The sequence below is a fragment of the Caretta caretta genome, chromosome 13 (genome assembly GCF_965140235.1).
Source record: "Caretta caretta isolate rCarCar2 chromosome 13, rCarCar1.hap1, whole genome shotgun sequence".
Classification (NCBI taxonomy): domain Eukaryota; kingdom Metazoa; phylum Chordata; order Testudines; family Cheloniidae; genus Caretta; species Caretta caretta.
The window spans coordinates 39,007,344-39,027,713 of NC_134218.1; the positions used below are offsets into that span (position 1 = coordinate 39,007,344).

The following is a 20,370-nucleotide window of genomic DNA, read 5'->3' on the forward strand; positions in this document are numbered from 1 at the left end:
ATATTAGTCTTTATTAACGCATTAATTACCTGTGTTAATTAGCTGTGCCCAGGCTATTATTGGCAAAGGCCTTAATGACTGGGGTTTCTAATTAGATGCTGGGGGAATGGGGCTGCTGGGACAGAGCCAAGAGGTTAATTAGCTCGGGGAGGGGTTAATGGGGTGGTGGCCATGGCCAGGTTATTGCCATGAGTTATCGTCCCCCGGGGAGAAGGGTTTAATTCATTAGCTGGCGTGGCTACTTAGGGGGAGCTAATTAGCAGGCTGTGCCCTAGGGAGGAAGCACTGAGGGGGGTTACTATCCCCTCCCCCCCCCGGACTCAAACAGAACCGCCCCTCCCTCCAGCCGCCCAACGGTCACCTCAGGGCACGAGGCGGGGAGCGACCGTTGGAACGGGCGGGAAAGCGGAGGGAGTCGCAACGGCCGCGGCGCGAGGCCAGGGGGCGGGGCTGGGGAGGGGGAGGAGGGAGCAGTGGAGCGGGGGTTGGGAGGGGGCTGGAGGAGGGAGGGAGTGGGGTGGGTTGGGGAGGGCTGGAGGAGGGAGGGAGTGGGGGGTTTGGGGGAGGGGGAGTAGGGAGGAGTGGGGGGTTGGGGAGGAGGGAGTAGAGAGGGAGTGGGGAGGGCTGGAGGAGGGAGGGAGGCGGGAGTAGAGTGGGATGGGTTGGGGAAAGGCTGGAGGAGGAAGGGGGGAGTAGAGAGGGAGTGGGTGGGTTGGGGGAGGGCTTGAGGAGCGAGGGAGTAGGGGGGTTGGGGGAAGGGGAGTAGGGAGGAGTGGGGGGTTGGGGGGGACGGGAGGAGGGAGTAGAGAGGGAGTGGGGAGGGCTGGAGGAGGGAGGGAGGCGGGAGTAGAGTGGGATGGGTTGGGGAAAGGCTGGAGGAGGAAGGGGGGAGTAGAGAGGGAGTGGGTGGGTTGGGGGAGGGCTTGAGGAGCGAGGGAGTAGGGGGGTTGGGGGAAGGGGAGTAGGGAGGAGTGGGGGGTTGGGGGGGAGGGAGGGAGTAGAGAGGGGTGGGGTGGGTTGGGGAGGGAGGGAGGAGGGAGAGGGGAGTAGGGAGGGAGTGGGGGGTCTGGAGGGCTGGAGGAGGGAGGCAATTGGGGCGTGGGAGGGGCCACAAAGTCCCACTAGAGCTGCCCTGCGAGGCTGGGCCATGGTGGGGCACTGCCACCGGGGGGCAGGGCAGGCTCAGCCTTGACTCAGGCTGTGGGGGTCTGTGTGTGCCGGGGGTGGGGGCTGAGAACAGCTTCTAGCCTCTCTCCCACCCCCACTCCCACAGCAGGATCCCCTCCCCTTGGGTCTCTGCATCCTGTACCCCCTCCTCAATTCCTGCCCCTCTCTGGGGCTGGGGGTGCCCCCAGGATGGGGAGGGGCCCTAGGCCCAGGTGCTGGGAGCTCCTGAGGGTGAGGGGACCGTGGCTCTCTCCCCCTCCCTTTTCTCAACTCTGCTCTTGGGGAACCAGCCGGTGGCCCCCTGACTCCACAGTCAGAGTGTGCGTGACCAGGGCGCACGGTGACCCCCGGCCTCCATCCACCTCTGGGATCCATCCATCCACCCGCCCACCCCCTGCCATGCCTTTCTTCCCCTCACCCCCACTTCCCCGGCTCAGCACATTGCCCCGCTGGCAGGGGAAAGTCTGGGCCTGGCCCCATTATCAGCATCTCCCAAGGCCAAGTGGGGGCAAAGGTTGGGCTGGAAGGAGGGATGGCAGTGGTGGAGGCACGGGGTGGGGGATGGGCAGGCAAGAAGTTCCTTCTCCAGCCCTGGGTTGGATGGGATGGGTGGTTAGCGGGGGTGGGGTGGAGGGGGTGTTGGCCTGGGGGATGGGGCAGATGGGCCCAGATCCTGTCCCCCACACAGGGGGGTAGAGGAAGAGGAGAGCTCCCTGGGGAGGGAAGGATGCATGGATTGATGGAGGAGTGTGGGGGGCAAATGGATGGTTATGTTGATGCAATTACTCTGTGGAACTCCCTGCCACATGTGGAGCAAGGTTTCTTAGAGAGGGGCCAGCCTAGGCCTCCCGATCCAGGGAGGGGTTGACCCCAACTCCCAGGGCTGGGGAAGCCGCGCTGGGGCCTCTAGGGGGTTGTGCTTCTCCTTGGGGGGCACCTGGGCTAGATGGGGAGAGAGAAGGAAAGAGGGAGATGGCAAAGGGAAAGAAAGAAAGAGGGAGGGAGGTAGGTGGAGGAACAGAAAGAGAAAGAAATAAGATGAAGTGATGACAGAAAGAAGACAAAGTGAAGTGAAAGAACAAGAAGAAGAAAGGTGGAGTGCTAAAGAAAGGAAGAGAGGAAGCGATAAAAGGAGAAAGAAAAGAACCAGACAGAGAAGCGGAGTGATGGAAAGGAGGAAAGAACCAGACAGAGAAGCGGAGTGATGGAAAGGAGGAAAGAACCAGACAGAGAAGCGGAGTGATGGAAAGGAAAAGAGGGAGTGAGGAGGAACTCAAAGAGGGATGTAGCCAGCAGAAGGGAAGTGGCTCTGGGCTGACCGAGGGAGGAGTCTGGGTCCCCCGGGAGTCGGTCGCTGGGAACCGGGGCTCCAGCCCCATGTGAGAACGAGGGAGTGAGCCAGAGAGACGGACGGAGAGGAACACACTGCCGGGGAGCAGAAACCCCCTGGCAGAAGGAGAACTCCGCGCTGGAAGGAGGGAGCGAGAAAGTCCTCGAGGGAGGAGTGCCGGGCAAGAGAGCCTTGTATAACCTCCGAGCGAGCGAGTGAGAGGTGCAGAGGGAGAACTGGGCGCCAGAAAAGGGGAGCAAGAAAAGCCCCCGGGGAGGAAAGAAGTCCCAAAGAATTCCCAGCTGGAAGGAGAATATCCCTGGGCTGGCGAGCCCCTTGTAACTGGAGCAGGGGAAGGAAGCAGGCGGCGAGAAGGAGGAAGCCGAGCGAGATCAAACCGGTCTTGGGTTTCCACGCTGCGCGCTCTCCCCTCCTCCGCCGGGGATAGGACGGAAGAGGGGAACGAGTAAACAAGGAGGGACAAGTGCTGAGATTTCGCGAGCAGGGGGCCGGAGCGGCCGGTTCCAGAGACCTCGGACTGGACCGCACCAGAACCAGTTCCCGGTCCGGTTCTGGAAGGAGCCTAGTACCAGCGCCGTCAGAATCAGAGTGCCAGGTACAGAACTGGGCCAGTTCCAGGGGACAAGAGCCCAGAACTCGCGTGAGAGGGAACTGGACCTGCATGTCTGGCCCCAGAATCAGAGGCCCAGAACCAGCCTGGATCTAAGGGTACCAGATCCAGAGTGTAAAACAGAACAGTCCCAGTCCAGAACCAACTGGGTTCTAGGAGATTCAGACCGAGACAGAACCAGTCCAGTTCCAGGGATTCCAGAACCAGAGAGAGAGAACCAGCTGGGAATCCAGACCTAGACTGAGACAAAACCAACCCAGTCCCAGGGAATCGAGAACCAGCTGGGTTCTAGAGGATCTGAACCCAGAACCGGCCCAGTTCCAGGGACACCAGAACCACCTGGGTTCTAGGAGATCTGAGTCCAGAACAACAGTGACAGAACCGCCTTGGGATCGAAGCCTAGAACCAAGAAGACAGAACCAGCTGGGGACTAGGGAGCCAGATCACAGAACCAGACCAGGAGGGAAATACACAGAACCGCCCTGGTTCTAAAAGACCTGAGATCACAACCAGCAGGACAAAACTGCTCTGGTTTTAGAAGATCTGAGCCCAGAAACAGCCCAGTTTCCAGGCATACGTGTCCAATACAAGTGATTCCAGAGCGGCCCGCTCTGGATCGGTGCCCGGTGTTCCCCAGCACCATCTGGTCTGGTCCCCTACCATGGAGGAGGGTGCGCGGCGCCGGGGTGGTTCCGAGAAGGCCACAGATGGCCCAGATCAGCTGGCAGAGGGTGGCGTGGGGCTCAAGAAAGAGATCGGGCTGGTGAGCGCTTGCGGCATCATCATAGGTGAGTGGCGGGGGGTGTGGAGGAGGGACCCCAACTCTGGTCCAGGGGGCCACTGGGGTCCCCCCTCCTGCTCTGTGTCATTCTCTCCTTCTATCTCTCCATCTCTCTTTTCCCCCTTCCTTCCCCCCCTCTGCCCCCAGCCTGGCTGGCTCTATAAATAGCCTGGAACTGCCTGTCACCTTGTGGTCCTGTTATTCTGATCCGATTAGTGCTGCCAGCCTTCCCCTCACCCAGTAAGGGGGCCCCACCCCAGAGCCAGCCGCCTCTCAGCGCCGGGCAAGGGGTCCCCGTATAACCAGGCCCCGCGCCCCACCCCAGAGCCAGCCACCTCTCAGCGCCGGACGAGGAGTCCCAGTATAACTAGCCCCCATACTCCACCCCAGAGCCAGGCGCCCCAGCCTGCAGTAGCAGGGGACAGGGGGTCTGGGCTTTCCACTTCGATGGATCGGAGCCATGGACCGTGAATTCCTGGTGGCTCCATTAATCCTGCTCCAGATGGTGCTGCTCAGCAGGTGCCCGGAGACGCCAGCGCGTGGGAGGGAGGGGGGGTTGGGGGCTCAGAGACAGGCCCAGCCCCCTACTCACCCCCTGCACTGCCCCTCACTCCCGACCCACAGCCCCCTGCTAGCCCAACCCTGCTCCCTCCCAGCCCTGCCGGTGCCCCTTCCCCCCACCAGGTCAGAGTCCCTCCCCATAGCCTAGTTTATGGGGTGAAATCTAACCTGATATGTTTCAGAGTAACAGCTGTGTTAGTCTGTATTCGCAAAAAGAAAAGGAGTACTTGTGGCACCTCGGAGACTAACCAATTTATTTGAGCATGAGCTTTCAAGAGCTACAGCTCACTTCATCGGATGCATCCGATGAAGTGAGCTGTAGCTCACGAAAGCTTATGCTCAAATAAATTGGTTAGTCTCTGAGGTGCCACAAGTACTCCTTTTCTTTTAACCTGATAAGATTACAGTTAAGGACTCTGCCCCACTCCTTCCCTTCCCACATTGCTCCCTTCTCCCCAGCCAGGATCCCCCCCAGTGCCCCTTCCCCTGCGACTCCTCCTAGTGGGGGGGTCCCCACAGTTCTCTGCCAGCCGAGAGGTGGGGCTGCGGGTTGGAAGTGAGGGGCACCCTCTTTGTAATGCCGCTTGAGTTGCCATGGCGATCATTAATGAAGGGCTGGTTGCTAATGAGGGGGTTAGTTCTGAGTCTAGAGCCCCCATCCTCCCACCAGGCCCTGGGCCCTCTGCCCCCCTCTCCTCTTATCTCCACTGCCCTCCCCCAATAAAACCCCATCTCCCATTTCCCCCCCCCAGCCTTGAACGCATCCCCCTCTCTTTGTAATGCTGTGCCCCCACCCCAGGCATGCAGCTCCGCCACCCCCACACCTTGGCTCCCACCCACAGTCGCAGCAGTGTAATTTGCTAATGGAGCACATGGAGCCAGGAAAGAGGGCAGCCGGGAGGTGAAAGAGAGACAGGGATATGGCAGGGAAGGGGGGGGCGGCGGATGGCAGCTCGGCTAGAGGAGGGGATGTGGGGTGACATTTTAAATGTTATCATTAGACTCCAGAGATAACACTCCCCTGAGATGCAGGAGGCAGGTCACCCCTCTCCGAGCAACTGCCCCAGGCTCTCGGCAGACTCAGGCAGCGGCCCGGCAGGTCACCCCTCTCCGAGCGACTGCCCCAGGCTCTCGGCAGACTCAGGCAGCGGCCCGGCATGTCACACCTTTCCGAGCGACTGGCCCAGGCTCTCGGCAGACTCAGGCAGCGGCCCGGCAGGTCACCCCTCTCCGAGCGACTGGCCCAGGCTCTCGGCAGACTCAGGCAGCGGCCCGGCAGGTCACCCCTCTCCGAGCGACTGGCCCAGGCTCTCGGCAGACTCAGGCAGCGGCCCGGCAGGTCACCCCTCTCCGAGCGACTGGCCCAGGCTCTCGGCAGACTCAGGCAGCGGCCCGGCAGGTCACCCCTCTCCGAGCGACTGGCCCAGGCTCTCGGCAGACTCAGGCAGCGGCCCGGCAGGTCACCCCTCTCCGAGCGACTGGCCCAGGCTCTCGGCAGACTCAGGCAGCGGCCCGGCAGGTCACCCCTCTCCGAGCGACTGCCCCAGGCTCTCGGCAGACTCAGGCAGCGGCCCGGCAGGTCACCCCTCTCAGAGCGACTGGCCCAGGCTCTCGGCAGACTCAGGCAGCGGCCCGGCAGGTCACCCCTCTCTGAGCGACTGGCCCAGGCTCTTGGCAGACTCAGGCAGCGGCCCGGCAGGTCACCCCTCTCTGAGCGACTGGCCCAGGCTCTTGGCAGACTCAGGCAAGCAGCCCGGTAGGTCACACCTTTCCAAGCAACTGGCCCAGGCTCTCGGCAGACTCAGGCAAGCAGCCCGGCAGGTTACCCCTCTCAGAGCGACTGGCCCAGGCTCTCGGGAGACTAAGGCAGCAGCAGGGCAGCCCTGTCTCTAACTCCCATCCCCATCTCTTGCTTCCCCCGCCAGGTAACATCATCGGGTCAGGGATCTTCGTGTCGCCAAAGGGCGTGCTGGAGAACGCGGGCTCCGTGGGGCTGGCGCTACTGGTGTGGATCATCACAGGGCTGATCACGGCTGTGGGAGCGCTGTGCTACGCCGAGCTGGGTGTCACCATCCCCAAGTCCGGCGGTGACTACGCCTACGTCAAGGACATCTTCGGGGGGCTGGCCGGGTAAGGGGGCGAGGCCCCAGGGGGCTGGCTGGGGGGCAGCCAGGCCCAGACCCCCTCTCATGCCCTGCTGTGCCCCCCAGGTTCCTGCGGCTGTGGATCGCGGTGCTGGTGATCTACCCCACCAACCAGGCAGTCATCGCCCTCACCTTCGCCAACTACGTGCTGCACCCGCTCTTCTCCACCTGCCTGGCGCCCGAGAGTGGGCTCCGCCTCCTGGCGGGGGTGTGTCTGCGTGAGTACCCCCTGCCATTCCCATTGGTGCAACCACTGGTCTAGCTGGCACCTGCAGACCGGCACCAGCTGCGCCCAGCCGAGAGGGGAGTCGCTGAGTCAGTGCTGGGTCAGCAGGAAAGCATCTGCGGGCGTCTGTCTGGCCAGGACGTCTGTCTGGCCACGTGTGTGTCCCTGTGTCTTGCCACTCCCTGCATGGGGACAGGCCAGCAAAGCTGGCGGGGGGAAGGGCTGGGCTGGCGCTGCGGGTTGGGAGTGAGGGGCACCGGCAGGGCTGTGGGGGGAAGGGCTGGGCTGGCTGGGACTGCGGATCAGGAGTGAGGGGCACCGGCGGGATGTGGGGGAGTGTTATCTGGGGCTCGGTTTCCTGGGTGCTGAGGCCATTTGTGGGTGCTGGTGACTGCGGGGGGGGGGTGTGTGTGAATGCTGGAGCGTGTGCAGTGAGGGGTGTTGGAGGGATGTTGGGTTGGGGAGGTGCAGGCGGGTGCTGGGGGGTACCGAGCGGCGGGTGGCTCTGGCAGGGGCTGGGCTGGGAGTTATTTACACCCTGTGACGAGAGGGGGAACCCCCCCCACACTCCGCCTGTCCTGGTCTCAGGTTCCAGGTGGGGGGCGGCAGCAGGGGGAACGGGCTGTTTGGTTCTGTTGGGGCCCGGGGCCTGCCCCCTCACCCCCACACCAGGCTGGGTCACAGACAGGAGCTGGGCACGGGACCCAGGCATCCGGGGCACTTTTGTCAGTGGGGCTCTGAGGGCGGCTGGAGCCAGGGCCAGGCACAGGGGGCAACACTGTGTGTGTGCTGCCCCCGCCACAGCCCCCCCCACCCAGTCCCCCATTCCCAGCCCCTCCCTTGCTCCCCATTACCAACTCTGCTCCACCCTGGCCCCCAGATTCCTGGCCCCCCCTGGCTCAGCCCCCCTATTCCCAGCCACACCCACCCTCCACCGCAGCCCCTTGTTCCCAGCCCCCGCCTGGGGCCCACCTGCCCCAGGTCTGGCCCCCCTTTCCAAGCCCCCCATTTCCACCCTCCCCAGCCCAGCCCCTGGCTCAGATCCCCACAGCAGGCAGCTCTGGGTGTGGGGCTGACCCTCTGTTGCCACAACATCCCCACGCCAGGCTGGTTATCTCCCCGGTGGGGCAAGGGCGGCCTTGGGGGGGGGGGAGCGCCCCACCCCGTCTCCACCCTGAGCCCTCCCTCTGCCCCCAGTGCTGCTGACTTGGGTGAACTGTGCCAGCGTGCGCTGGGCGACGCGGGTGCAGGACGTCTTCACGGCTGGGAAGCTCCTGGCCCTGGCGCTCATCATCATCATGGGCATCGTGCAGATCTGCAAGGGTGAGACGGGGGCACTGGGACTCCCAGGCCAGCTGTGGGCAGGGCACCGGGGGGCATTGGGACGGCTGAACCAGCTGGGCACAGGGCAGGGCATCAGGAGGGCAAGGGGACAGCTGGGCGCAGGGCAGGGCACTGAGGGGGGGCGGCGTTGGGACAACCGGATGACTGGGCACAGGCCAGGGCACTGGGGGGGGTGTTGGGATGGCTGGGCCAGATGGGCGCAGGGCAGGGCACGGAGGGGCAGGGGGATGGCTGGGTGCAGGGCAGGGCACGGAGGGGCAGGGGGATGGCTGGGTGCAGGGCAGGCCACCAGAGGGGCAGGGGAAGGGCCAGGCGCAGGGTAGGGCACCGTGGGGGGGGGGCATTGGGACAGCCGGGCTGGCTGGGCGCAGGACAGGGCACCGGAGGGGCAGGGGGACAGCCGGGCTGGCTGGGCGCAGGGGGTACCCATGCCATGGTGCCACTCTTGCACAGGGCACTACTACTGGCTGGAGCCGCGACACGCCTTCGAGGCCTTCACGCCGGTGGACGTGGGGATGGTGGCGCTGGCCTTCCTGCAGGGCTCCTTCGCCTACGGCGGCTGGAACTTCCTCAACTACGTCACCGAGGAGCTGGTCGACCCCTACAGGTCAGTGTGGGACCCCGGTGTCCAGGCCCCCCCTGGGATCAGCACCCCTCTGGGGAACCTCGAGGTCAGCGCCCAGCTGGGGAAACTCTGCGTCCAGGCCCCGCCCCTGCCATTAGTGCCCAGCGGGGAATCCCTGGTGTTCGGGCCCCCCGCCCCCGCTGTTAGCGCCCGATGGGGGAACCCCAGCATCTGGGCCCCCCACAGCTGCTGTCAGCGCCTGCCTGGGGAACACCGACATCTGGGCACTGCCGACTTCAGTCCCTCCCTTCCCTGGGGTCAAAGTGTGCCCCATTATGGAACCCCAGGGGACCCCGGCATCCGGGGGTTGCACACACTCACACTGCCGCCTCCCCAGGAACCTGCCACGGGCCATCTTCATCTCCATCCCCGTGGTCACCTTCGTCTACGTCTTCGCCAACGTGGCCTACGTCACCGCCATGTCGCCCCAGGAGCTGCTGGCCTCCAACGCCGTGGCCGTGGTGAGCCCCGCCCCTGGCCTTTGCCCCGCCCACAGCCCCCCAAACCACTCCCACAGCCCCCCAACCCCGCCAACATGGCCTACGTCACTGCCATGTCGCCCCAGGAGCTGCGGGCCTCCAACGCCGTGGTGAGCCCCGCCCCTGGCCTTTGCCCTGCCCACAGCCCCCCAAACCATTCCCACAGCCCCCCACCCCGCCAACGTGGCCAATGTCACTGCCATGTCGACCCAGGAGCTGTTGGCCTCCAACACTGTGGCCATGTTGAGCCCCGTCCCTGGCCTTTACCCTGCCCACAGCCCCCCAACCCCGCCAACATGGCCTACGTCACCGCCATGTCGCCCCAAGAGCTGCTGGCCTCCAACGCTGTGGCTGTGGTGAGCCCCGCCCCTGGCCTTTGCCCTGCCCACAGCCCCCCAACCCCGCCAACATGGCCTACGTCACCGCCATGTCGCCCCAGGAGCTCCTAGCCTCCAACGCCGTGGCCGTGGTGAGTGCTGCCCCTGGCCTTTGCCCTGCCCACAGCCCCCCAAACCACTCCCACAGCTCCCCAATCCCACCAATGGAGCCTATGTCTCTGCCTTGTCACCCCAGGAGCTGCTGGTGAGCCCCGCCCCACCCCTGGCCTGAGCCCCACCCACAGCCCTGAGCCCTTCCTCTAGGCCCTGACTCCACCCCTTGGCCCTGAGCTCTGCCCACAGTGCCTAACCCCACTCCCTTGGCCCTGACCCCACCCCCTGCCCTGAGCCCCTACCCTTGGCCCTGTCTCCGCCCTTTGGCCCTGCCCCTGCACTGAGCTCTCCCCCGATCTCCTCCACTCTTTCCCCCCCCAGACGTTCGGGGAGAAGCTGCTGGGTGTCATGGCCTGGATCATGCCCATCTCCGTGGCCCTGTCCACCTTTGGGGGTGTCAACGGCTCCCTCTTCACCTCCTCCCGGTGAGTGACCCCGCCCCCCCACAGGGCCTGCCCTGGCGGTGGGGGGAGGGGATGGAGTCTCCTCTCCCATCTCAGATCCCAATTTCTGCAGCCTGACGATCACCCTGAACCCTACTGATGGCACCGAGAGCCAGGTCTGTTGGGCCCGGAGCTCCCGCATTCTACCCCCCACTCTTACGTCTCCCCTCCCCCCACAGGCTGTTCTTCGCAGGAGCCCGTGAGGGCCACCTCCCCAGCCTGCTGGCCATGATCCACATGCGGCGCTGCACCCCCATCCCCGCCCTCCTCTTCACTGTGAGTCACCTGGGCCTGCTGAGGGCGGGGTCACCGGGGCGGGGGTGGAGTTTGGGGAATGGGGGCAGAGTCTCTGGATCAGGGAGCATGGCTTGCGGAATGGGTGCAGGGTCTCTAGGACAGGGGTGGGGCTTGCAGCATGGTGGTGGGTGGGGTCTCGTATGGGGCGGGATCCGGCATGACCCCGCCCCATAGTCCCCCTCCCTACAGTGCCTGTCTACGCTGCTGATGCTGGTGACGAGCGACATTTACACCCTGATCAACTATGTGGGGTTCATCAACTACCTGTTCTATGGGGTGACCGTGGCTGGGCAGATCGTGCTGCGCTGGCGCCAGCCCCACATGGCCCGGCCCATCAAGGTGAGCCCACCCCCTGCCCCACATGGCCCGGCCCATCAAGGTGAGCCCGCCCCCTGCCCTGCCCCCATTCCCCGCCCCCAGCCCCACATGGCCTGGCCCATCAAGGTGAGCCCGCCCCCTGCCCTGCCCCCATTCCCAGCCCCACATGGCCTGGCCCATCAAGGTGAGCCCGCCCCCTGCCCTGCCCCCATTCCCTGCCCCAGCCCCACATGGCCTGGCCCATCAAGGTGAGCCCGCCCCCTGCCCCACATGGCCCGGCCCATCAAGGTGAGCCCGCCCTCTGCCCTGCCCCCATTCCCCGCCCCCAGCCCCACATGGCCCGGCCCATCAAGGTGAGCCTGCCCCCTGCCCTGCCCCCATTCCCTGCCCCCTGCCCCACATGGCCCGGCCCATCAAGGTGAGCCCACCCCCTGCCCCACATGGCCTGGCCCATCAAGGTGAGCCCGCCCCCTGCCCTGCCCCCATTCCCAGCCCCACATGGCCCGGCCCATCAAGGTGAGCCCGCCCCCTGCCCTGCCCCCATTCCCAGCCCCACATGGCCCGGCCCATCAAGGTGAGCCCGCCCCCTGCCCTGCCCCCATTCCCTGCCCCTGCCCCACATGGCCCGGCCCATAAAGGTGAGCCCGCCCCCTGCCCTGCCCCGCCCCCATTCCCAGCCCCACATGGCCTGGCCCATCAAGGTGAGCCCACCCCCTGCCCCACATGGCACGGCCCATCAAGGTGAGCCCACCCCCTGCCCTGCCCCCATTCCCCGCCCCCAGCCCCACATGGCCCGGCCCATCAAGGTGAGCCCGCCCCCTGCCCCAGCCCCCATTCCCAGCCCCACATGGCCCGGCCCATCAAGGTGAGCTCGCCCCCTGCCCCAGCCCCCATTCCCCGCCCCCAGCCCCACATGGCCCGGCCCATCAAGGTGAGCCCGCCCCCTGCCCCAGCCCCCATTCCCCGCCCCCAGCCCCACATGGCCCGGCCCATCAAGGTGAGCCCGCCCCCTGCCCTGCCCCCATTCCCTGCCCCTGCCCCACATGGCCCGGCCCATAAAGGTGAGCCCGCCCCCTGCCCTGCCCCCATTCCCAGCCCCACATGGCCTGGCCCATCAAGGTGAGCCCACCCCCTGCCCTGCCCCCATTCCCCGCCCCCAGCCCCACATGGCCCGGCCCATCAAGGTGAGCCCGCCCCCTGCCCCAGCCCCCATTCCCAGCCCCACATGGCCCGGCCCATCAAGGTGAGCTCGCCCCCTGCCCCAGCCCCCATTCCCCGCCCCCAGCCCCACATGGCCCGGCCCATCAAGGTGAGCCCGCCCCCTGCCCCAGCCCCCATTCCCCGCCCCCAGCCCCACATGGCCCGGCCCATCAAGGTGAGCCCGCCCCCTGCCCCAGCCCCCATTCCCCGCCCCCAGCCCCACATGGCCCGGCCCATCAAGGTGAGCCCGCCCCCTGCCCCAGCCCCCATTCCCCGCCCCCAGCCCCACATGGCCCGGCCCATCAAGGTGAGCTCGCCCCCTGCCCCAGCCCCCATTCCCCGCCCCCAGCCCCACATGGCCCGGCCCATCAAGGTGAGCCCACCCCCTGCCCTGCCCCCATTCCCCGCCCCCTGCCCCACATGGCCTGGCCCATCAAGGTGAGCCCACCCCCTGCCCCACATGGCCCGGCCCATCACGGTGAGCCCACCCCCTGCCCTGCCCCCATTCCCCGCCCCCTGCCCCACATGGCCCGGCCCATCAAGGTGAGCCCACCCCCTGCCCCACATGGCCCGGCCCATCACGGTGAGCCCACCCCCTGCCCTGCCCCCATTCCCCGCCCCCTGCCCCACATGGCCCGGCCCATCAAGGTGAGCCCACCCCCTGCCCCAGCCCCCATTCCCCGCCCCCAGCCCCACATGGCCCGGCCCATCAAGGTGAGCCCACCCCCTGCCCTGCCCCCATTCCCCGCCCCCAGCCCCACATGGCCCGGCCCATCAAGGTGAGGCCACCCCCTGCCCTGCCCCCATTCCCCGCCCCCAGCCCCACATGGCCCGGCCCATCAAGGTGAGCCCACCCCCTGCCCTGCCCCCATTCCCCGCCCCAGCCCCACATGGCCCGGTCCATCAAGGTGAGCCCACCCCCTGCCCCCATTCCCCATCCCCATTCCCACATGGCCAGGCCTATCAAGGTGAGTCCATCCCCTCCCCTGTGTGCCCTGCCCCCAGGGCTTGCCTCCTGCCCCACATGCCCCACCCCCTACCCTGCCCCATTTGCCCCACGTGCTGAACCGCACCAAGGTGAGCCCCACCCTGCATATCCTGCCCACCGCATGAAGGTGAGCCCTGCCCCACTGCCGCCTGTATGCCTCGACCCCGGCTGAGCCCCATGTCCCCCCCAGGTCAGCCTGTTCTTCCCCGTCGTCTACCTGCTCTTCTGGGCCTTCCTGCTGGTCTTCAGCCTGTGGTCGGAGCCGGTGGTGTGCGGCGTGGGGCTGGCCATCATGCTGAGCGGGGTGCCCGTCTACGGGCTGGGCGTGGCCTGGCACCGCAAGCCACCCGCCGTCTACACCTGCCTGGGTGAGTGGGGGAAAGGGGGCGCAGCCGGCTGTGCAAGGGACGGGGGTTTGGGGGCAGCCGGCCTGGGAGCGGGGGAAAGGGGGCACAGCTGGGGTGCAGCCGAGCGGGGGAAGGGGAGCAGCTGGCCAGGGGGCGGAGGAAGGGCCCGTGCCCCCCTGCTCTCTAACCCCCCCGTCTCCCTCCAGCGGCAGTGACGCGGGTGGCCCAGAAGCTGTGTGGGGTGGTGTACCCTGAGATGGAGCCCCCCAACCCTGACCGCACCGAGCAGCTGGAACCCATGTGCAACAGCGGGGACCCCAACCAGCCCCACGACTGAGCCCCCACCCTGCCATGGACTGCACCCCACAACGCCTGCCCCTGCCAACGGCCCACTCCCCACGGCCCCCGCCCCGCTCTCCACGGCTCCCCACGGCCCCTGCCCCGCTCCCCACAGCACCCCCTGCTGCCAGAGGTGGGAGCTCCATCACTCACAGATGCCTTAACCCTGTTCTCTGGCCCCCGACGTTCGGGCCCCAAATTTGTGGCCTTTCGACCGTTTGTCTCTGGTTTTTGATGTAATAAATACAATGACCTCAACGCTGTGGAGCCTAGCTGGGGGGCTGAGGACATTGAGGACTGGGAACCCCCATAACCGCCCCCTGCTGGCATCCCGCATAATGCACCTTGCTGGGACCCCCGGGACCCTTCTTGGGCCCCTCCCAGTGCCCCCTGCTGGGACCCACAGGGACCCTGCTGAGACGCCCTTCCTGGGACCCCTTAGTGCTCCCTGTTTGCACTCCCATGGGACCCCCCCAGTGCTCCCTGCTGGGACCCCCTGCACCCGATGCTGAGATCCCCCCTGCACCCCATGCTGAGACCCCCCAGTGCCCCCTATTGGCACTCCCCTGGCACCCCATAGCATCCACTATTGAGACCCCTGTAATTCCCCCCTTTTGGAACCTACACCCATAGCCCCCCCTGCTGGGGGCCCCCCCCACCTAGTGCCTTCCAGCACCCCCTGCTGGGACCTGCACCCCCAGCCAGTGCCCCCCACTGCACCCCTTCTTAGGAGCTCCCCCACACATAGCGATCCCTGCCCCATAGTGCCCACCCCATGCCAGTAGCTTCCCCCCCTCCCCCCCAGCCAGTGGCCTTCCCACAGCACCTGGGATGGGATTTTTCATGTAATGGTGCCACCTTGTGGCCAGTGATGGCCCTCACACCTCAGGCCTGCCCCACTGGGCTGACGGGCCCAGGGCAACTGTGTGGGGTAGAGGGTGGGAAGCCCAGGGCTAGGCTAGCAGGGGACTGTGGGTCAGGAGTGAGGGACACTGGCAGAGCTGGGGTGGGCAGGGGCTGCAGGTCAGGAGTGAGGGGCACCAGCAGGGCTGCGGGGGAGGAGGGGTGCAGGGCTGGGCTAGCAGGGGCTAGGGTGACCAGATGTCCCAATTTTATAGGGACAGTCCCGATTTTGGGGTCTTTTTCTTACATAGACTCCTATTACCCCCCCCTCGTCCCGATTTTTCACATTTGCTGTCTGGTTACCCTAGCAGGGGCTGCGGGCCCAGAGGGAGGGGCACTGGCAGGCCTGGGGGGCCCAAGGCTGGGCTAGTGGGGGCTGCAGGTTGGGAGTGAGGGGCACCGGCAGAGCAGGGGTGCAGGGCTGGGCTAGCAGGGGCTGCGGGTCGGGAGTGAGGGGCACTGGCAGCAGGGCTGGGAGGACAGGGCTGGGCTAGCGGGGGTGGAGTCAATCAGTGGATGTGGCTTGTGGGGCATGGGGCGGGGCTGGGGGCTGAGAGGGGTGAAGTTGGGGTGTTATTTGAAAAGAGGGGGCATAGGGAGGGGTTGGTGCTACGGCCCCCAGGGCTCCCCCAGACATCTGGGGGGAGATGTCTACTGCCATCAGCCCAGCCTCCTTGGAGGGCAGGGAAGGGGGCCCCCTCTCTGGGGCTGTCGCAGGGTGGGGTCCCCTGGGGCCATCAGCAGGGGGAGCCGGGGAGCCCATCGGAAAGAGGAAGGAAAAGGGGGGCGGGGGGATGGGGGGAATGAGAGAGAGAGAGAGAGAGAAGGAGGCAGAGCTGGGAAGAGAAGCGGGGGAGCGCGGCAGAGACCTGGACGGAGAGAGGGAATGAAACAGGGCTGAGAGAAGAGAGAGAAGCTACAGGGGACTGCAGGGGGCGGGGGGGGGGGTGGATTAGACACAGACAGAGGGGAGGAAAGACAGCAGGAGAAAGGGGCCAACGGAGAGAGGGAAAAGGAGCGAATCTGAGAAAAAGGAGAGAAAGAAAATCAGCGAGAGAGGAAAACCCAAGAAAGAGACGAACAGGCGGAGAGGGGGACGAAGGAGAAAGTGACTGACGGAGAGAAAGAAACGAAGGAACGAATTGGCGTGAAAAAGAGGAAGAGAGGCAAGACCAAGCGGCAGACGCAGCCTGCGAGGAAGGAAGGGACAAGAGAGAGAAACAAATAAAGTGACTGAGAGCAAAGAGGTTCGAGCAAGTGGCGAGTGGCGGGAGAGAGGCGAAGGAGCGAGCGAGGCGCGAGCGCAGGGAGAGAGCACAGCCATGTCGCAGGGGGGGTTCTACGATTGCGAGCGGGCCCCCCCGCGTCCCATGGCGTCAGAGCTGGGGGCACTCGGGGAGCATGAGGGCTCCATCGACCTGGCTGCCTACATTGGTGATGAGCAGCTGCTGTCGGAGCTGCTGCAGGGCCCCCCGCAGCGGGCACCGAAGAGTACCCCCTACCCGGGCTACCTGCAGGGGGAGCCCTGGGGCTACGGGGCCGCCCACAAGGGCTACGGCACCCTGGTGAAGGAGGAGCCACGGGGGGCTGAGCCCGGGCGCCGCAGTGGCTACAACCCCCTGCCCTTCCAGGTGGCGCATTGTGGGCAAACGGCCATCAGCCTGCCCCCAGGGGGCGCCGGCCCGGCCCTGCGCACACTCAAGGTAAGGTGCCCCTCACTCCCGCCCCACAGCCCCCCGCATCCCCCAGTGCCCCTCACTCCCAACCCGCAGCCCCCAGCGCCATTCCACTCCCCTCCCGCAGCCCCCCACACCCCTCCGGTGCCCCACACTCCCAACCCGCAGCTCCCCTGGCGTCTCCCTGCTTCACACCCACAGCCCCCCCAGCACCCATCCTCTCTCCACCTGCAGCCCCCAACACTCTCTGGTGCCCCTCACTCCCAGCCCGCAGCCCCCAGCGCCATTCCGTGCCCCACACTCCCGACCCACAAATCCCCTGGCGTCTCCCTGCTTCACACGCGCAGCCCCCCCAGCACTCACCCTCTCTTCACCTGCAGCCCCCCACACCCCCCGGTGCCCCTCACTCCCGGCCCACAGCGCCATTTCGCTCCCCTCCTGCAGCCCCCCACACCCCCAACCCGCAGATCCCCGGCATCTCCCTGCTTCACACCCACAGCCCCCCCCCCAGCACCCACCCTCTCTCCACCTGCAGCCCCCTACACCCCCCGGTGCCCCTCACTCCCGACCTGCAGCCCGCCACAGTGCCCTTCACTCCTGACCTTCAGCCCCCTGCTAGCCCAGGCCTGGGCTCCCTCCCAAAAGCACTGCTGGTGCCCCTCGCTCCTGCCCCACAGCCCCAGCTGGCCGTTTCTCTCCACAGGGCCCCCCCTGCTAGCCCAGGCCTGGGCTCCCTCCCAAAAGCTCTGCTGGTGCCCCTCGCTCCTGCCCCACAGCCCCAGCTGGCCGTTTCTCTCCACAGGGCCCCCCCTGCAGCCCGCTGCTGGCCTCGCCGGGCCCGGGGAAGGGGAAGAAGGCGGTGAACAAGGACAGCCTGGAGTACCGGCTGCGCCGGGAGCGGAACAACATCGCCGTGCGCAAGAGCCGGGACAAGGCCAAGCGGCGGGTGCTGGAGACGCAGCAGCGGGTGCTGGAGCTGGCGGCGGAGAACGAGCGGCTGCAGAGCCGGGTGGCGCAGCTGAGCCAGGAGCTCGACACGCTCCGGGCCCTTTTCCGCCAGGTGCCCGAGGCCGTCGTGCTGGGCAAGGGGCTGGGGGCCTGCAGCTGAGCCGGCCAATAAACCTGCTTACACCTCCGGGCCTGGTGATCTGTGGGGGGTGAGGTAGGGGGGCTGGTCGCGGCTCCCCGGGGTCACTGTCCCAGTGATCCGTGGGGGCAGGGCCGGGGGGGCCAAGGGCTGGTCCCCGGGGTCACTGGCCCGGTGATCCGTCGGGGCTGGGATGCCAATTGCTGGTCCCCGGGGTCACTGGCCCGGTGATCTGTGGGTGGCAAGGGGGAGCCAATTGCTGGCCCCCAGGGTCCCTGTGATCTGTGGGGAGGCAGGAGGCAGTGATCCCTGGCCCCCCGGGTCACCGTCACAGGATGTCCCGCCCATTTTGGGAGCCCAGCACCCCATGATCATTAGTTGGCCCCCTCCCCAGGGAAGGATGTGGGGCCGCAGGGGGCAGGCAGGAATCGGATGAACCAAGGGCTGCAACCCCCCATTTGGAAGAAACACTGGGCTGCGGGGTGTTGTGGGAAACTGAGGCAGAGGCGCAGCTAGGCCAGAAGCAGGGCAGCAACCCTGGTCCAGCCACAAACGGGGGGAGGTCACCCGTATTAGGGGGCACAGATTGGGGGGGCTGAGCAGTGGACCCTTGCAGCTTGGGGGATCCCAGTCAGGCTGGCTCATTGCCCCCCAGCCACCGCCCAGACTGCTCAGGGCTTGCCCGGATCCCATCCCAGGCTCTCTCTGCTGGCCTGGGAGCGATGGGGGACCCGTGGGGCACTGGCCTGGACTCCTGGGTCCTTGGCTGTGGCCTGTCTCCCCTCCCCCGGCCGCAGGCGTTGTGCAAGGCCGGTTGGTTCAGCCCGTGGTTGGTGTCTCAACCTCCGGACTTGCCTGGGGGGCGGGACAGAGACACTGTCTCCCCCCCCCCCCCCCCGGAAGCGGAGCGTCCCCCCCTGCCCTCCCCAGCGTGGGCCAAGGCCCTGCCCCCCCTGGGGCAGGGAGATTGCACTGAATTGTGAAACAGGCCGTTACCCCGCAGCCCCCCCCGGGCGTTTCCATGGGGCCGGTTTGCGAAACTCCCGGTCTCGGTCTCGCCACCCACAGGGTGGAGCTGAGAGATCCCCTCCCCTACTCCCTGTGCGCCCCCCTCTCCCGCCCCTAGTGCGCCTTCCCCCGCCACCTGTGTGCCCCCCGCTGCACCCCCCCACCCCACCAAGGGAAACCCTCACCCTCTGCACTCCCCTCCATCTCTCCATCCCACTCCCAGACCCCCTCCTCTCACCCACCAGACCCCACCCCCTCCCAGAGCTGAGGAGAGAACCCAGGAGTCTGGGCGCCCAGCCCCCACCCCGTGGCAGCACTGTGAACAGACCACACGGGGACGCTGCGCTGGTACTTTCGGACCCATTCAGTTTATAACTCAGTAACCGTCCCCCTCCCCAGGCCTCTGCCGGCTGCTCCAGGCACTCAGGACAGGCCTGTAGGTCCTACGTAAACAAGTCCCCAAGAAGAAACGGCCACTAGTGTAGCCCATGCGGGGGGTGGGGTGCATAAAGTTGTGTCAGGCCTATGTCAGCAGATGCCACCGTGGTGGCTGGCATGGAGTGGGTCGCCCTGGGGCCTCGGCAACCCCCGCTGGGCACCTGGCTGGCTGATGTAATTATGTGTAGGTCCTACGTAAACAGACTCACTTATTGTAGGTCCTATGACAATGGAAGTCACCTGAGGACAGTGATGTTCATCCTGAGGTAAGGCGGGGAGGGATTTGCCACAGGGTCTTTGTGCCTTCCCCACAGCTGCCAACTTCTTGTAGGTCTTACATCAACAGGCCAACTTACTGTAGGACCCACATAAACAGAAGTCCTCTTGATGAAATTGAGGCTCATCCAGCCACACTGGGGGAGGGGTTGTCACAGAGCCCCCTGCTGGTGATACATTGCCTTATTGGTAGGTCCTACATAAACCGCTTCAGCGGAATGGAGACTGGTGAGCAGATGTGGGGGGTTTTCACCCCCCTGCACAGAACGGGAAGGGGGTCCCTGGCACGGTGCGGGGGGCAGCCCCAGCCACCTACTCCTGCCCAGCGGTGGCCGCCAGCTGGCAGTAGAAGTGGGCGGTGAAGTCCGGGTCGACCTGCTCCAGCCGGGCCAGGAAGTGGTTGCGCTCCGGCTCGCTCCAGCCCCGGAACCACTGGTCCCAGAGGCGCAGCTGGCACTGGAAGAGGGAGGGGGGCGGGGCAGGAGCCCCGGAGAGGCTCAGCGCCTCCAGCCCCTCCAGCAGGGGGCGCAGCTTGCCAGGCACAGCCTTGGCCAGCAGGTCACGCAGGAAATGCTGGCGCTGGGGGGGTGCCCAGCCCGAGAACCAGTGCAGGACACAACGCATCTCCTGGGCCACCCCGTGCACCGGCAGGGGGCGCCCCGCCATCTGGGGAGAGAAGGGTCAGTGCCTGGGTCAGTGCCCTGCCTTCCTGGGGATAGCCCCGCCCCGGTGCTGTTAGCCCCGCCCTCCTGGGCACAGCCCCGCCCTCCTGGGCACAGCCCCGCCCCGGTGCTGTTAGCCCCGCCCTCCTGGGCACAGCCCCGCCCCGCCCGGGGTAGCCCCGTCCCAGTGCTGTTAGCCCCGCCCTGGGGCAGAGAGGGGGAGGAGCGGGGCCCGAGTGGGGCAGAGCCCAGCCGGGGCAAATCTCAGTCCTCACCCGGGTCCACACCGCGATCGCCAGGCGCCTCCACGCGCAGCCCCAGGCCAAGCCTCGTTTTCACCCTGGCCCCTCCGCGCGTGGTGGGCGGAAGCATCCGAGCATTTCCGGAGCGGCCCGAGCGCACGCTTGTTTCCTTCGCCTGTCGGCGGAAATAACCGAGCGCGTTCGAACGGCTGGCGACGGCCGCATGCGCAATGACGAAACCGAGTCGGCGCCGGACGTGCTCGATGTTTTCCGAGTGAGGACGGACTCATCCAAGCACCGCTGGACCTCACTTCCGGGTCCCGAGCCTCTACCCGGAAGCTCCCGAGGAGTGACGGAAAGTCCCGAA

At 66.4% G+C, this 20,370-nt stretch overlaps 3 protein-coding genes across 3 annotated transcripts; 2 read left to right on the forward strand and 1 right to left on the reverse strand.

The window, feature by feature from the left end:
* The first annotated feature begins 2,074 nt into the window (after positions 1 to 2,074).
* SLC7A8 (solute carrier family 7 member 8) lies at positions 2,075 to 13,969 on the forward strand. Its single transcript, XM_048820329.2, has 11 exons — positions 2,075 to 3,916; positions 6,396 to 6,600; positions 6,681 to 6,832; positions 8,038 to 8,163; positions 8,638 to 8,791; positions 9,147 to 9,270; positions 10,101 to 10,204; positions 10,402 to 10,498; positions 10,709 to 10,858; positions 13,216 to 13,393; positions 13,579 to 13,969. The coding sequence occupies exons 1-11, from the start codon at positions 3,790 to 3,792 to the stop codon at positions 13,707 to 13,709; spliced, it is 1,548 nt and encodes a 515-aa protein (XP_048676286.1). The 5' UTR covers positions 2,075 to 3,789; the 3' UTR covers positions 13,710 to 13,969.
* A 1,453-nt stretch (positions 13,970 to 15,422) lies between these two features.
* CEBPE (CCAAT enhancer binding protein epsilon) lies at positions 15,423 to 17,425 on the forward strand. Its single transcript, XM_075118969.1, has 2 exons — positions 15,423 to 16,317; positions 17,093 to 17,425. The coding sequence occupies exons 1-2, from the start codon at positions 15,937 to 15,939 to the stop codon at positions 17,396 to 17,398; spliced, it is 687 nt and encodes a 228-aa protein (XP_074975070.1). The 5' UTR covers positions 15,423 to 15,936; the 3' UTR covers positions 17,399 to 17,425.
* A 1,309-nt stretch (positions 17,426 to 18,734) lies between these two features.
* C13H14orf119 (chromosome 13 C14orf119 homolog) lies at positions 18,735 to 20,279 on the reverse strand. Its single transcript, XM_048819674.2, has 2 exons — positions 20,037 to 20,279; positions 18,735 to 19,765 (listed from the first exon to the last, which is right to left on the reverse strand). The coding sequence occupies exon 2, from the start codon at positions 19,763 to 19,765 to the stop codon at positions 19,412 to 19,414; it is 354 nt and encodes a 117-aa protein (XP_048675631.2). The 5' UTR covers positions 20,037 to 20,279; the 3' UTR covers positions 18,735 to 19,411.
* Positions 20,280 to 20,370: the final 91 nt, after the last annotated feature.